This window comes from Nipponia nippon, unplaced genomic scaffold (assembly GCF_047370975.1).
Source record: "Nipponia nippon isolate SJK-2023a ecotype South Korea unplaced genomic scaffold, ASM4737097v1 scaffold_30, whole genome shotgun sequence".
Taxonomy (NCBI): Eukaryota; Metazoa; Chordata; class Aves; order Pelecaniformes; family Threskiornithidae; genus Nipponia; species Nipponia nippon.
This window is the reverse complement of record NW_028262348.1, coordinates 2,922,330-2,938,811: the sequence shown is the minus strand read 5'-3', so window position 1 is coordinate 2,938,811 and position 16,482 is coordinate 2,922,330. Positions and strand designations below refer to the sequence as shown.

General features: G+C 54.4%; 1 protein-coding gene across 2 annotated transcripts in view; it reads left to right on the top strand.

The window, feature by feature from the left end:
• RBM19 (RNA binding motif protein 19) overlaps positions 1-16,482 on the top strand; it is a 74,250-nt gene that overhangs the window by 43,264 nt on the left and 14,504 nt on the right. For both annotated transcript variants that reach the window (XM_087768496.1, XM_087768494.1), the window contains exons 22-23: positions 5,847-5,952; positions 13,020-13,140. In XM_087768496.1, coding sequence (XP_087624622.1) covers positions 5,847-5,952; positions 13,020-13,140 — 227 coding nt within the window. The remainder of the gene's footprint in view (positions 1-5,846; positions 5,953-13,019; positions 13,141-16,482) is intronic.

Genomic DNA, 16,482 nt, shown 5'->3' with positions numbered 1-16,482 from the left:
AGAAAGAAAAAGGACCATTATTTCCGCCCCCCCCCCCCCCCCCCCCCATCAGCAAATCGGCGCAGAAGCAGAGACTGGCAGGGAGGTAATTTGTTGGGGGGGGGAAGGTCCTATATGGGGGCGAGGAGGGGAAAAAAAAATAAAATTAAGACGATTGCAAAGCAATTGAGTGAATTCTGCTGGGCTGACGTGTGGCTGCAGCCTGCTGCTGGGGAAGAGGTTGCGCAGCAAGGGAAGGGTAGGACTTCTGTCTCTCTTGGATGCGTTGTCCCCTGCCCAGAGCCATTTCTGATGAGCAGTTACGCTGCCTGGCTCATTCGCTTGAGCTCCATCCTAGGGCTGCCAGCAGTCACGAGGGGGGATTTAGACAGCGTCAGGGCTCAGGGATGAGAAGGCAGCAAGAGGAGAGGAGGGGAGAGAGGAGCAGGTGGTGGCAGTAGATGGCAACCCACAAGAAGGTTGGCAACCTTGCTGGAGGTTTTCACGACCAGCTTTCCAACGTGGTTATTGCTGGTTTGTTTTTCTTGAAGGGAGGTAAACCGGAGAGAAGGGTTTAAGACTATTCCCTGCAGTGGGACATCTGTACAGGTCTGGAGAGACCTCAGGGTGATTTTTCTGTTTGTTTTCCAAGAAGGTCTGCTCTTCTGGCAGCAGGTGGCAGTTCGTCTTTCCAACCATCGCATGGATTCGCGGCATCAGTTGGGCTTTCCCCTACAGAACTTGGCAACTAAAGAGTCCTTGATCAGCTCGTAGCTGAGAGCGCACCAAGATTGAGCGTGATGAACACATCTTGGTGTTTGGGACTTGAAAATAATGATTAGGGCTGAACAGGTCTTGGCCTGTCCCAAGCAGCTTGCAGTTTAAGTGTTCCTATTTGAGACAGGGAACGGGTTGAAATGGAAGGGACACTTCCCAGCTGGAATAATGTTCAGCCTCATCTGCAGGTACCCGTCCCATGCAAGCGTGTGTGAGCAGCCCTCATGACTACCTGGGGCAGTGGTGGGGCCAGACCTAGGCATCAGGGACTGAGCAAGGTTGGGGAGAGACTTGGAAGCAGGGGGCAGAAATTCAAACAAAACCCGATGGGAAAAGAGGAGCTGGGAAAAGAGATGGAGGAGTCAGCGGCAGAAGATGATGCCTGGTGATGCTGCGGTGGGTTTGGGGCCGTGCCGGCAGCACGGGAGCGGTGATGGGACGGGAGGGAGCTGCAGGGTGGGAACTTGGGTGTCGTGCTGGCGGAGGAGGGAAGAGGGCTTCTGGAGAGCACCCGTATCCCCGTCCTCCTCTGCCCTCCGTGTTGATGACGGATGCGCAAGCACCTTCTAGTAAACAGGCAAAGCCAAGTGAGCAGTGTGTTGTCTACCGAGCTAGAGTGTGCTCTGTTTAATAGCAATATAATGTCCTATAATTAGCAGGCAAAGGACTTGCCTCCCAGCTGGCCTGTGCCAGAAGGATATAATTACAATCCCAAGGAGTGATGTTCCTCTGACCTGCAGCCAGCTTGCAGCGTATGTCTTACAGCGTGGAGGAGAAATCTACTTCTCTTCCCTTTCTGTTCAGCCAGGGAAGCGAGGGGGTGGCTGCAGCACCACTGGAAGAGCTGCCAAAGCATCGGGAGAGTGGCTGGTACCCGGCAGTGCCATGCAGAAGTGCTGGATCCCTCATGGGTCAAGGGAGGGGATGTCCCTTCTGGCATCTCTGGGAACATCGTGTGTTTCTGCTGAGCTTGGGACTGGTGACTTGTCAAGGGAAAGGTGGTGGCTGTCTTGATTCCACAGCTGCGTGGATCGTTGCTCAGCCAGGACCAATACGGGCTTTTACTGGTCTCCCCTCTGCCTTTGTAAATCTGGATCAGCACGAAACAAAGGTTCTCGTTTAGGAAATATCTTAGTTGCAGCATTTGTTCGGGGCTGTCATCCCTTCCAGCCAACAGCATGAAAACATGCCAAGGCTGGGAGAGCGAGCGCAGGCGTGAGGACGGATTTTGCCAGCGCGGCTGGCGAGCTGCCTGCAGCACGTGGGAGCGCGGGAGGCCGGGAGAGCCACGTCCTCCAGGCCCACCCACGCTTCTGCCTGGGCTCTGCCCTCCCCTCTGGGCCCTGACCCCCACTCGGGATTTCAGGGGACTGCCCTTCGGACACCGTTCTTCTCGAACACGCAGGGAAGGAAACCGGGGCGACAGAGCAGCCGCGTGCACGGTGGGTCACTGGGGGTTTGCAAACCTCCATGGCAAAGTTCTTGCTCTTCGTTTTTGCCGCCACCCACAAAACTGCCTATATTATTCGTGAGCAGCTCCATGGGGAAGCTGTGTACATAAGGCATTTATTTTTGTTGCAGACCTTGGCTGCACTCATTACGGTTGAAATCGCAGCCCGGTATGGTGCCACCAAGAACCATGGGGGTGCTCTGCCAGAAATCCAGGCCAGGCACGTGGGCCTGGCGGGGCCAGGATTCACCAGAAAGGAGGTTACAGTCTTCTGTAAAGTTAAGCCAGGCTGACTGCAAATAAGTCAGTGTCTCAAGACGGAAAGGGCTTTGCTCCCATAGCCTCCAAGTCCTTCAGTGCTGGTGCTGTGCCTGAGCCCTGGCACTGGTGCAGGGGCTCAGGAGCACTTGGAGAAGACGTGGATGCTGGTGGGTGTGATTGCAGAAACCGCTCGGGTTTCACGCTCATGCTAACTCCGGGGACTTCCCTGTAAACCGTCGTGCCGGCGACGAGGAGCCTGGCACAGTGCTGCGCTCCGCAGCAGCAGTGGGGTTTGGTGCCAGCGCTGTCTGATCTCCATCCAGTTCGCCACGGAGAGAGGAGAGAGACGTCAGCTCCGAGAGGACCCCCCACCCCTGGGCCATGTGCAGCATTTTCACACCGTTTTCGCCCGTTGGAGCCGTGTGCTGGAAGGAGAAGGAGGTGGCAGCGACACCGGGTCTGAGCTGCTGTGAGCCCCCCTGCCTCCACAGCCATCCCCACCCCTGGGAAGCAGTTGTTTTAAACCAGCTCGGTGGGATCTTACGGGCGAGCTGCGGTTTAGCAGCCTGTATAAAAGCTGCTTTCTTCCCTCCCATGTAATTTTGCTCGCGTCTCGCCCGAGTGATGAGCTGCATCCCTTTTCTTTCCACCGTCCCTGCTCCCGTGGCTTTGCCCGTGGCAGCCGTGGTGCGATCCGTGCACAGCCATCCCAGAGCTGGAAGGCTGTAGCATTGACGCAGCCGGCGTGGGAGCAAACACGGCGGCACCTGGCTTCCCTGGGTACCAGGAGCCTGGCACTGCGAGGGGTAATTGGGTTCCCTCCGCCTCTGCCGCTCTTCCCCCAAATCTGGAAGAAATAATTGGAAAAGAGAGGTGTGAGTCTCTGCCTGGCGCTGGAGAGGAGAACATTAAAGGCCCGGGCTCTCCACTTCATTCGCAGCTCCTGGGATGGTAATTGCTATGTTGTGGTTTCTAATTAGCGGCGCAGTGGGGGGGAGGGTGTTTTACTCTGCAGCCCCAGCGAGGTCAGCCCTGTCTCTGCCGTGCCCCTCGGCTTTCCTTGTCGTCCCCCCCCCCGCTTTGCCTGCTCCCCGTTGGGAGCCGCGCAGCAGCATCCTCCAATGGACCCGTCTCTCTGGGAGCCCTTGGTGGGTACCGCTGTCCTGCCTCCCCCCAGCCCTCGCCCCAGGGAGATGCCTGTGGCCAGCCCTGCTCCAGATCGGGTCCCCACTGCCTCCGCACATCTCCCAGCATGGGTAGCTCGGGCTGCTCTGAGCTGGGGAGGAGGGAAGAGCCAGCTTCTCCCATCTCTGCCCAGGCTGATGTGGGTCACCACAGCTTCCCCCTGGGACCCCGAGCCACGGGGTCCATAGCCATCCTGTTCCTGCTGGGCACCTCCTTGCCCATCCGTGCCCATCTTACGTGTTGGGTGTCGGTGTCAAAGGGAGACGCGTGGTGTTTAGTGCACACAGCAAGTGTTGTTTGAGACCTTTTAGCAAATACTCTGCTCATATTCCTTTAGCAGATCTTCTGCTCCCCCCAGGCAATGCCTATGATGTTTTCCACGGAGCGATAGGTTCTCCGATAAGCTCTCCCCTACCCATGCCACCCGCCGCCTGTCTTTCCTAGCTAGATGGTTATCTGCTTGGGCCAGAAGCTCTCTCGTTACCTCTCCCTTAACCCAGCTGCAGCATTCGAGATCTTACAGGGATGCTACAAGCGAGAGGAGCCACCTGCAGAGCTCCCGGGGCCCCCATCGCCCACACCCCCTTGCAGGAGGACCCTCCTGCTGCTGGAAACCCCGTGGTGCTCCTGCTGCTCCCGGAGCCAAGCATCCCCGCCGGCCGAGACTGCTCCCTCGCCTCCACTCGGGTTTGTTTGTTTGTTTGCGTAGCGCCAGCTCGAAGGGGGCAGGAGGGAGAGAGGGAGGGAAAGCGCCGAGGAGGAGACGTGCGGATTCATTTTGAGGCTTCATAATGGTACATTTACACACCACGTTGCCTAAGGAAATTGGGTAGATGAATGCCTGGTCATGCTGCCAGTGCACCAGGTTAACTCCCAGGATTTAGCTTATATCATTTCATGAGAGCGTTTATGGCCTTTACTGTGTTTATTCCCAGGTGCTCTTTGGCACTGCTGCATCCCAGGCTCCTTTTGTGTATGCGCGCGTGTGTGTAGATCTTCAAATAAAATAACACATCTATTCAGACCCGGTCCACATTAAATATTTATTGCCTGCAGTTTGTGCATATGTGTTTGATAAATGGGCGTGAGGGGAGGGGAGGAGAAGGGGAAGCAGGAGCTCGGATGCAGAGAAAGCATCGGCTTTGTCCTGGAATTTCTCCGGGGCACAGCACAGGAGAGGGGTGTCCGGCAAGCGCTGCCTTTGGGTCTGTTTTCAGGCTTTTTGGACAAGGCCCAGGCTGGTGGGATGGCTGTGTGCTTTGGTCCTCAAGTGACAAGTTCCTTCTCCGGGGACAGGCACGCTGTGACAAGGTTTCAGCTGGGCCGTGGTGGAACACGGGTGCTGCTAGCCCGACCCCACACCCTCCAGCTAAACGGGACCTCCCTTATCTCCCCGTTCCTGACTTTCCATCCCGTTGGCGTTTGAAAACTTGCCTGAAACACTGCTGGATCTGGGGCTTGTTGTGCAGGACTTGGATCTGCCGAATTCACCTGTTTCCCCTTATAAATTCAGCAAGCTTAAATAAAACCAGTTTATTGTAGCTCATGAAGGAGGTTGGGTGGCTGGCTGCGGAATGGGAAATGCAGGTACCCAAGTGACTTGTTAAAGGGAGGGTATCCAGTCTTAAAAATGATGCCCAGCATCCGCGGAGCAGAGGGATGACACCTTTGCGAACACAGTGCCTACAACAGGCTTTGGGGATGGAGGAGCTCTTCTGGAAAGAGAATAGGTCCCCGTGGGGCTGTGCTCTGGCTCATGCCCGTATGCTGTGCCTTTCTTCAAAGGTGCAAATAAATCTGTTTTGATGGTGGTCGGGAGCAGCCCTGCCTCCTGATAACCTGGAGATGCTCTGTGCCTGCCCTGAGCAGGGCATGGCACACAGGCTGGGTCCTTGGTTTCTGCAGGTCTCCTAGAGGGAGAAAGATAGCGGTTCTGTTAAAAAAGGTTTTTGCTTTCTTAAGGTTTGCGACTGGAAAGGATGAGCCTTGAAATCCCCGCTGAATTTTTAGCTGTTACTAGGTGCTTTGGACATGGGGCTTACAGGGAAGCAGAGCGGGACACCACTCGCGTGAGTCCTCAGCGCTGGCAAGCCTGCAGCGTGGGTCTGCCACTGGTAGTGCCGTGGTTTGTGATAAACTGATGGTTCTTCCCTTGATCTCACGCTGTCTTTGCTTTTCTCTCTCTAATTTACAGCACCTTTGGAGAGCTGAAGACCGTCCGGCTGCCCAAAAAAATAGCAGGAACGGGATCCCACCGGGGCTTTGGGTTCGTGGATTTCCTCACCAAGCAGGATGCCAAGGTGAGCTGTAGTCCTCCCCCTCTCACCCTCCCAGCCCGGTCTGGGAGCAGAAGGTGAGGAAGGGAGCCCGGAGGCTCTGTCCCACTGAGGCGGAGCCCAGATTTGGGGCAGGCTGTTACCATTCACCAGCAAAGCTGCGCTGAGGCTAAAACCCTTACGTGAGCAACCACGGAGGGTTACACGACAAAAACCGCAGCCTAAGCGGTAATGGGCAGAGGTTCGCTGCAGCTGATGCAATGGCTAAAAATTCTTGTAATGTAGAAGGACAGGGGCTTATTTTTCAGGTTTGTCAGAAGCAAGGTGAGAAGGGATGGTTTTGACCCAATGTAACACTTCAGGAAACCTCAGTACCTGTCCCACCCCCACCACCGCGTCGGTTTTAGGGGAGTTTTGGATATTGTGGCTGTTTACTGATTTGTAAACTGCACAAGGCCTGTCTTCATCAGTTCCTCCGTGTGTTTTGGGACCCTTCTGTGAGCAGCCTTACCCTGGCGTTTTTCAGATAGCATAACAGAAGAGCAGTAGTTGTGAATTGGTCAAAAGGATGGGCAAGCAGAGAGAAAGGACTGTGTCTGCTTTACCTTGCTGAACACAAGAACAAAGATCAAGCTCTATAATCCGGTCATTGTCTTGATCCAAAGAGGGGACCTCGCTGTGCTGGGTTGGCCAAGGATGCTTTCTCAGAGTTGTCTGCGCTGGCTATTTGACAGCAATACGGAAAATGTCGGCAGCAGGCGGCTGTGCCTGGGAAACACCTTTCTGAGCACCAAGAACTGAGCTCCTGATGCCTGCAAGTTGAAAGCACGTTTTGCTTTAACCAAAAAACGCAAAATCCATCGTTCCAATACCTTGACATTTTTGCGATCCGTGTGCACTTTATGCTGCAAAATATTCCATGGCATTTTAAGCTGGGATAGATTGCCGTTCAAAATGTTCTGCCCTATTATTTTTTTTAAAGCTTTCCTATATGTTTAAGTTCCGTATTTGCAGAAGAAACAAGTGGATTGTAGCCTGTCTGACAGTATTCCGCTGTTACCCTTTGCCGGAGGTTCAGGAGCAGGCTGGAGCAGGCGTGGTCTCTCGTGCGCTGGGCAGAAGGGGGTCCTGGGCCCTGCTGTAAGCTGCTGCGTGGGCACTCCCGGGGCGGGTTCCATCCGTGCTGCTGGCCATTTGCGTGGAATCTGGAACAGGAACGCTTGTGGGCAGAAGCCAAGGGATGTTATCGCTGAAGGGAAGGGACCACGTGGCTCCCCTGACTTCCTGAGACTCCAAATTTCCAAGACTGTGAGCAGAGATGAAGGAGAGAGGAGGAGGGAGCAAGCGTAGCCTGTGTTTATGTTTTTGGACAGGATTCATTGATCCGGGATCACAAGGGACTATTAGATCATCCGTTCCAGTCTGACCTCCCGTATAACACAGTACATAGAGTTTCTTTGTTAGTCCTGTATTGATCCTAATTCAAACTTCCTTCTGCTCAGCATTCGTCCTCCCCTTGGGGTCCGCCTTGGGGTTCCTCTCCCTGCATGGCGAGCTGTGCCCATGGCTCTGCTCAAACCCCGGCTCTGGGCAGCTTTGCTTTAACCTCTGCTTCCTCCAGAGTCGTTCAGGCTTTGTTCCCGCTTTTTGAATTAATCTTTTCCTAAGGAAACTTTAAACATTTGATGGAAAGGTGCATACAGGGACCTGGCTGGTTCTTTCCTGTTGCTCAGTTTGGGGGTGAATGAGACAGCACCCGCTTTTCTGCTTGGGTTTCTGGAGGAAACAGGGCACAGGCTCAGTGTCTGCGTCCAGTCCCTCTTCAGCCCCTTGGGGACCCGGTGGCTGGTTGCAGCTGCACTGGACAAATAGAGATCTCAAGAGTAGGAAACCCGTCTGTCGCGGCAGCCAGCTGGAGGGGAGGGAGCCAGGCAGGCCGCTTGCTCGGGGCACCGCTCCCAAAGCTCGCAGAGGCCACGGGAGGCGACCGTGCGGGGAGCAAGCTGCCCTACGGAAGATCACTCGGGAGGGGGGGTCTTTTCCAGCAAAGCAGCTCTTCTTCCTTCTTCTTTTTTTTTTTTTTTTTTCCGCCCTCATCTCTTTGAGGGATTTAATTGTCTCACAAGTGGCACATCAAGTACACTCCATTGGCCGTCTGGAAAAGGATGCGCTGTGTATTGATGAATAGGATCCTGAATATTGTAAACACGGACATAATTGGCTTAGAGTTTATTGCTAAGTGAAATGAGAGAGGAGGGGAGTGGGCCTGGAGACCTCTGAGCTGAATAGCTGTGACTGTCAATGACGTTTTTGCTCAGAGTGGTAATCTGGAAATCGCTTATAAGCATCTTATAAAACATGATGTTTTTGTAATAGAATAATTAGGGTGGCTTTGTTGGGCGTTTAAAGCCTGTGACCTCCCGTGTTTGTCTTTTTCTCTGGGCAATCACGGCCGCCGTGGGAGCGTGCGCAGAGATTTTCCAAAGCCAGGACAGAGATGTGGGGCTTCCCCTCTGAACTCCCCGGTGCTGTCCCTGCAGACCTGTCCTGCCGGGCTGGGTTTCACCCCCTCGGCCTCCCCTGATGCTCTGCCACCCGCTCGAAGAGAGCCAGCCCTGCCGAAAGGTGCTGTTGTGGGCAGCACAGTCCCGGGCAGGGCACGGGACGCTGCAGGTGGTAGCATCTTCTCCCTCGGAGATGGAGATGCCCGTCCTTCAGAGCCCCAGTCTCACGCCTGGCTTTCCCACGGTGACGTCTGCAGCCGAGGCTGTCTCTTGGGTCGTTTGACGGCTCCCAGGGTGATGGATGGACCTCGACTGGGAGTGTTACACCACCATCAGATGAAATTAGCAGCCCTCTCTCTTCTATGTCGCGAGCATTTAACAGATCACAGCACAGATGCGTGCAAAGCAGGGAAACAGAGAGAAACCCACGTTAAAGACAGCAATGGGAGGGACAAAATAATATTCACCAAGAGGGTTTGCATACCCGCTGGTCAAGCCTTTGGTTTTAAATCTCCCATGCCAGCTGACCACTAGCTGGGAGTGTATGGAAGTTGGGGGATGAGAAGGGGGACTTTGATCTGCTGGCAATGACAAATTAACTCCAGTTAAGGAAGCATTAACCATTTGACACGTTTCCTGACGTTCCCTGTGCAGAGTTGTGGGATTGTTTTTATTTTTGAACTATTAACTGGAAGCCGAGTTTCCACTTTTCTCCCTCGTCGATATAAAAATACATCTGGTCTCCAAATAGAAATTGCCCATTCGGGAAAGACAGTCAACCCTTTAAAAATGCACGCACACAGAAGAAAAAAATCCTTGTGTGCAGCTGGCATCGCAGAGAGCATCCTCAGTTGGGACTGGTTCTTGCGAGGAAGGGAAATTTATCCATCTCCTAATGTTGTTGACCCTTTGTCCCTCTAACGATTCCAGCCTGGAGACTCTTCGGCTTGAGTACTTAATAGGGCAAGGGGGAATCTATAGGCAGAGCAGCACTGTCTTCCAAATTAATATGGCATTTAGGGATGGAGCCGTAGCACTCGGGGGTGGCAGACGCAATGGTCCGGTCTCTTGATCTCTGCCTTTCCCAGGCCCTGGCGCAGCAGGCTCTGCTCCAGAGCAGAGTCTGTCTTGTCCTGGCAGCCCAGGCTTCATGTGAGTTTATCGACTACCCCTTAAATTTGAAATTCCCTTTCTGAATCCCACAGAGATTTTTAAGCTGCTGTTGTGGGGGGCCTCTCCCCTTCCTCTCTCCACTTTTCCCTGCTCCGTTCGCCTCTCCATCTGCCGCCTGGGCTCTAGCCCTGCCCAAGCTGTATTCGGAGCTAGCGCTGGAATCCTGCCACGTTGAGCCATGACATCAAGCCGACATCAAACTCTGCAAAATCATAATGGGGATGGTTGACAAATGACATTTTTAAGCATACTCACATCCTATTTTCTAGGGGGAGAGGGCCATAGGGTTTTCATGCAACCCCTAAAGCATTTGGAAAGCAAAAGAGACCTGCGAGGAGGTTTGCCGGGGCTCTTCAGCTTTCGGTGTTACCTGGCAGTGGGTTTAATTAAATCCTTTTTTGGCATTTAAGGTTACTGAGCCTTGTGTGGTGGAGGCTCCCCTTTTCTCAAAGGCGTAGGATGATGCGAAGCTGCGGTAATTAGGGGGTTTTTCTGGTGAGTCTCTCTCTCAGATGAGTGGACACCTCACCTCTCTCCATCCAGAGTTTGGATACAACCGAACGAGCCTCTGGCCATCCGACGCTTTGGTCTTCAAAGGAGGTGTCCTGGGAAGGCAGACACGCGGGTGGAGGAGCTGCACCCTGAGAATAGCTCCGGCCTCCGGCCCTGCTTTCTTTGAAAGCCGGTCTGCTTGTCCTCATTTCATATTTCTCATGTAATTAAAATATATTTTTTCCCTACCTATCTTTTCATTTGGAGTAGCAGCAGTGACAAATTTCCTCCCCTCGCTGGAAAATTTCCAGCAATGCGGGTGTATGGGAATGGCATTTCTCCCCTTCATCCCTTTGTCTTTTAAATCATCGGTGGCTTCTCTTTTTTTTCCTCTGAAAAAGTCTTAATTCCTTTCAGGGCAATGAAGAGCTAGGTTTTATTTTTTAGCTGATTTCCAAATGAAGTGACATTCAGTTGTTTTTCACCTGAAATGCATGGCTTCTCTTCTGCAGCCCCCAGCTCCGGGAGCCCATCTGGAAGACGGGGCCGTGGGGACCACAGGTCCCAACACGTCCTTTTCCACGTGGGCTGCGAGGGTCTCTGCGATCTCGCCCCGGCATCCCGAGCTTTGCTTCATCCTGGGTACAAAACAGCCCATTTTGGGAGCGCGTTGGGCTGGGAAGGGCCAATGTCACCAGGCTGCTGGCAGATGCATCTCTCCCAGCAGGTTTCTTTCATGCAACACAACTTGATGGCAGCATCTGCCTTCCCTCTTGCTCCATGACCTCCCCCAGTGCTCCTCGCAAATCTAGAGGATGCCTCATCCCAGACTGGGCTGAGCTGGGCTGCGTATGCCCGGCGGGGCATGGAAGCAATCCTGCAACGAGGAGGACGTGGCAGAGCAAGCTGCTTTGAGGCCGAGAGCCCACCAAGTGCTGCACTTCGCACCATGATCGTGGTGGGTGCGTTCGGCATGGTCTGCCCTCCTCCGTGACCCGCTGCGGGGCGCAGCGAGGTTGCCGGGGCTGTATTCTGTCTTCCAACCTTCCTCTTCCTTCTGCTGCGGGAAGTGAGAAATTAAAAAGTATAAATTAACAAATGAGACCCGGCGATTAGAGCTGCAGTTGTTTGCCAGGCTTTGGAAATGGCTCTTTGTGCCAATGTAAACAGCCATCACAACTCCCTACTGCCACCTCCCCCCGAGTGTTTATTTAAGCCAACACATTGCTCTGCTAATTGGATACCATTCCAAGTGAAAATAGGCCTTTAAAACAACAGCAGCGGCAAATAAAAACAGCTGTAGCTGCAAAAGCACCAGCCAGGCTTGTAGCCCTTCAGAGGGGAAGGCACCCCCCCGAAAAGGAGGGGTGCCCTGCCGGGGTCAGCCCCGGGGAGCTGGCGAAGGTGGGGAGCCTCAGCCGTGCTACGGAGCAGGTGGAGCTGGTGCTCCCCGTTTCTCTTTTTTATAATGAATGAGTATTACATGAGTGAAAGGGAGTCGGAAGGAGGGGAAAACGCAGGTTACTGAGTGCTGGTCACTGGAAATGGGGTTTTTTTTGAGTTTTTGAGCGGTCATGGGCAGCCAAAGCCTCTTGCAGGAAGAGCCCCTCTACCCAGAGGTGTGACATTTGGGGACAACCGCAGTGATTCACCATTACCATTTAGCAAACAACTCGGAGGAGAGGTCTGGGCTTCTCCAGGACAACTTTGGTGTTGCTTTAGGGGCCTCCAGGTGGGAGGACACGTCCCTGTTGGACAGCGGGATGTGTTTCTGTGGTTCTGTAGCTGCCGTATTTGTTCCAGGGATGCGAGTTTGCAGAGCCTATAACCTGACTTAATCCCAGCCTTAGCCGGGGTTTTTAAAAGAGCATTTTGGGCTCCTTTTCTCTACCCCTGTGCCCAGCCATGTGTCCCATTGCTGTGGAGCACTTTGTGGGGCCCTGGGGGTGAAAATATTTGCCCAGCGTGTTTGTGTATTTGCATTATGGGCCCAATCCTGCTCAGTCCTGAATTTCCTTGAAAGTCATGGGAAATAAAGGCGAAGTCATCCTTCCCTGGCTCGAGTCGCTGTTACCTGCCTGCCTCTGCTGGTTGCCTACAGGCATAGAAAGCCGTCTGAGCTACTGTGCTGGCCGGCATGCTTGTATTCAACATCATCAAGAGGTTATAGCTGTACAGATGTTGTGAAGTCGGATCTAACAGTGAGGAAACCTCTGGATTTCTGTAACAGAGCAAACCACCATAGGCAAAAAGAGAAGAGGACTTCTGCGTTGGCATCTGGCTCTGCCACACTTGCTGCCACCATGGCCAACATCACCAAACGGTTGGCAAGGGGAAGGCAGCTTTCCCCAGCGAGCTTGTGCTTCTTCAAACTTGTTGCCCGTGAGCAGACAGCAACCTCTCTGCTCACATTTGAGCCGGGCTTTACTGCGTGCCGGCAGAGGACAGGGTGGCTGGAGAGCCGCGAGGCTGCTCTGTCCCTGCCAACCCACTGCTCCTGCACTGCCCGCGAGGGTCCTGGTTTGCAGTGGACCCACCTAGTGCTGCCCCAAGTCCCCACAGCCTTTCCAACCTGCAGCTTTCCCGGCTCAGGTGTGGGCCCAGGGAGATGCAAGGCTGCAGCCAACCTTGAGCTGCTTGCTGTGCTGGATTTCAGCCTGCTCCCTAGCGAGCAGCAGCAGCCTGCAGGAATGGCGATGGGTATTTGCTCTGCTGCAAGTATGGAGAAGATAAATGATCGAGTCAAAGCCACTGATGGAGATGAATCCTGCCCCATCAGAGCAAAGCGCTCAAAGTAGGGTGTTCTCTGGTGGCCTTTTAGATTCAGGGCAGAGGGAGGGAAGGAGGGACATCTTTGCTTTTCCTCAGGCGAGCCTGTTTTTATTTTCTCCCTTATTATCTTTTTTTCTCTTAATTCTGCAGAAAGCATTCAACGCCCTGTGCCACAGCACACATTTGTACGGCCGGAGGCTGGTCTTGGAGTGGGCAGATACGGAGGAGACGGTGGAGGCCCTGAGACGGAAAACGGCAGACCATTTCCACGGTAACGTAGCAGCATCCTTCTGGCCTGTCGATACAGCCCCGGCTGGCACCGGCCCATCTGGCACACTCTGCTGGTCCACACCAGCCCTTTCCCTGCCACTGCCGGCTTGTGGGAGCTGGCAGGTAGATGCTGGAGCCTGAGATGGAAGCACAGGGGGAAGCAGGAGGCATCCAGGCCACGGCTTTGTCTGACAGCTCTCTGTGTGCATGCGAGCCGGTTAACTCTCGGTGTGCTGGCACTGCCGAGGCACCTCCATGCCACCGGCCAGCTGCAATGCTTTCGCTCCGTCCGCCTGCGCCCCAGGGTGCTCCGTAGCTGGGGACCAGCTCTGCGCACGCAGCACACAGATGAAAAAGGGCAAATAATTTGGCCATCGGTTGAGATGCGGAGAGGGCTGTTTGGATCAGGTCCCCGAGAATGACAGCTCTGTAGATAACAGCACTGCAGGCTCCTATTGACAGCCATCGACAGGCACAAATGCATTGCTTGGCAAATATTTATGTAGGAAGGGCTTCCCTGGGCTGGAGGGCTAAGCTGGAGATCAATGCTCTTCCTCCTGCATCCCCTCCCAGCCTCCCCTCTCCATCACGCACATGCCCATCGCCCGGGGGGTTGGCATAAGCAGTTCTGGGGCTGCGCGTTGCAATCCCCGGTGATGGGAGAGCAGCAAGCTGTGCTTATTTAGCGAGCCTGACTCCAGTGGGACCCGACCTCGCGTTCGTGAAACAGTGTGCGCAGCGCTGATTATTACAGGCTGGGGAAGCTGCAGTTCGGTGGTGGAAGGGCTGAGGGTGGATATGACCGGAGAGGTGTGGAATGAAGCGGGATGTGCTGGGAGCCACGGGCTGATCTCCAAAAGGAGCAGAGCGGTGTCTTAAGTGTATGTAATAGCCTGAGCGTAGAGCTGTGCTGCTGGGGGCATGCGGGAGGCAGCAGGGAGCACAGGCACTGCTGGGGATGGATGTGCCCACCCAGAACCCAGCGCTGGAGCGGGGACACGTCATGCCTGATCACGGCAACGTGAGTCTCCACCTGGGTGGAGAGGGCAGCAGGTGTGATGTTTCATGCTCCCCATTTTAGATTCAGGATCTCCTTTCTCGCTCTCTACTCTACTCAGTCTAGGGGGAAAAAATAGTCTTGGCTTTGTGGTAGCTGCAGACTTGCAGCGGATGCTGGCTGCTGCCTGCGGGCTCTGTCGCTTCCCTGTTTCCCCCAGGCTCAGCTTGCTTTGCGATTTCTGTCTGCGTTTGCTCCAGCCCGCTTGTCCAGAGTCGTCCTCACCGAGGTGAGGACTCTGGGAGAGACGCAGAAGAGCATTTTCATGTCCCAGGAGGGATGCAGCCTCGGAGCTGCAGCGGCTCTGGGGGCTTGGCTGAAAAACGGGAGCAAGGTTATCGCTCCCCATCTTTAGGGACTGAAAATGGGATTGAAAGCGGTAGTCATCGCTGCGCTCCAGCCCTTCTTGAGGGGAGAGAAATAACATCCGATGACTTCAGCCCTGTCTGGTGCATACATGCTCCTCTGCTGCAAAACTGCTGGTAGCTAATCCTGCGGCAGAGCAGGATCTGCCAGAAGCGGATCTCCATAACAAAGCCCGTCTGGGGCACGCTAGCGGGCACCAGGAGCTGGCCGGGGCCTGGCACCAGGTCTCAGCCTGTCCACACCGTGCTGGCAGGCTGGAGTTTCACAGGTGGGATTTTATTTCTTTGGGAAGTGTGCTCTCCTGGTTTCGAGACAGCCTTGCCGTGGGGTGTCTGGTAGTGATGCCCAGCCACCCCAAGGAGGGGAGGGAGCTGTGCCCTGTCCCTTTTGCTGTGGGTGTGCAGAAAGCGATAGCGATAAAGAGGGAAAAACTGCAGCTACCACGCTGCCTTCAGCCCCCGTTGGGATGCTCCTTCGTGTTTCCTCCCTGGCGTAGCTGGAGGCTGATTTTTCCACATGGAGCTGGGTTGGAAAGGATACAGCATTGCCGCCCTGCCTTGAATCCTCCCTCCCCCTTCAGCCTACCCAACAGCCGGGCTGAGACCGCGCATCTCGTTTCACTGGTGATGCAGACAAGATTCTGTCGATCAGAAACCCAGCTCGCTTTTTCCTACCAATACCCATTTCCCCCCACTTTCCTCCTGTCCCCGTGAGTTTTCCTCTCCCACCTCAGCGTGGGTGACTTGTGAGGGTCTTCCCACAGCTTCGCAGCTGCGGCGGTCAGGCCCCTCGGGTCCCTTACCTCCAGGTAGGAAGGGACTGAGCTGGGAATGGGAGAGAAAAGATAATTTTGAGTCTTCGAGGCTCAGGAACAGAGTCAAGACTGAGGTCCCTGGTGTCTTCGACTGCTCTTTGCCACCAAAAGCCGCCGCTGCTGCTGTCCTCACCTTGCTCCCCAAGCCAAGCCCAGCCAGCAGCGTCTGAGAAGCGGGACGTGGAGGCAGATGCCTTCAAAAGGCACGGTGTGGTATCCCACCATCCAGCTCAGCTTCTGCCTTGTTTCCTGCCCTGAATTTCTTTGCAGGGTTGAGCATTGCCATACGATGGGAGAGGCTTTTTTTCTTTTTTTTTCTTTCTCTGAAAGTCTTCTGTGATCCTTTTGGACCTGGAGACCTCCAACACAACACCACAAGCCACCCATGCTGTTTGGAGAGGCTGGTTTTGCTTTAGCAACGTTGCGTGTTTGTATCAAGCCGTGTTGGCAGCGCTGTGCCATCGGTACGCGTGGCCTCTGCTGCTCCTGGCCCTTCTCCTGGTTATTCCACAGAAATAAAAGCAACCAGGGAGCGTGCCGAGGACTTTGCGCATACCAGAAGAGGTGAAAGTGCTAAAGCAGGACAAAGGACTGAGACTGCCCATCTCACAGGGCTTTCAGACACATTTCTCCCAAGTTTTATGCAATTGGAATTTAAGTATTTTGAAAAGCTCCTTCTTTTTCCTCTTTTCTGCGAAGTTTTTGTTTTGCTGTGGGCCCAACAGTGATGCACAGATGTTTCCACAGTTAGCGCGGGGTGGATCTGTGTGTAGAAGAGGCTGAAGAGTGCTAGCAGAGGGTGAGAAGATTCCCGTAAGGCCTGGGGGGTTGTTATCACCCAGGTCCAGTGGAACAACACAGTGACCTGCGCTCCCCTGGGTTTGATGGCGCGTTTGACTTGAGCAATGAGCTCATCCTGCTCCGTCTCGCTGCCATCACAGCAGATTTCGGCATCTCCAGCTCTGAAAGAGCCACCTTGATCTTTCAGGCTGGTGTCTTGAGTAGCAGCAGCCAAAACCCCTGACCCAGCAGCTCCAGTATCAGCCCCGACATTTTTGTCTTAGCGAGGAAACACTTTGTAAAGTCTCGACCTGGGCTGCGAGAGA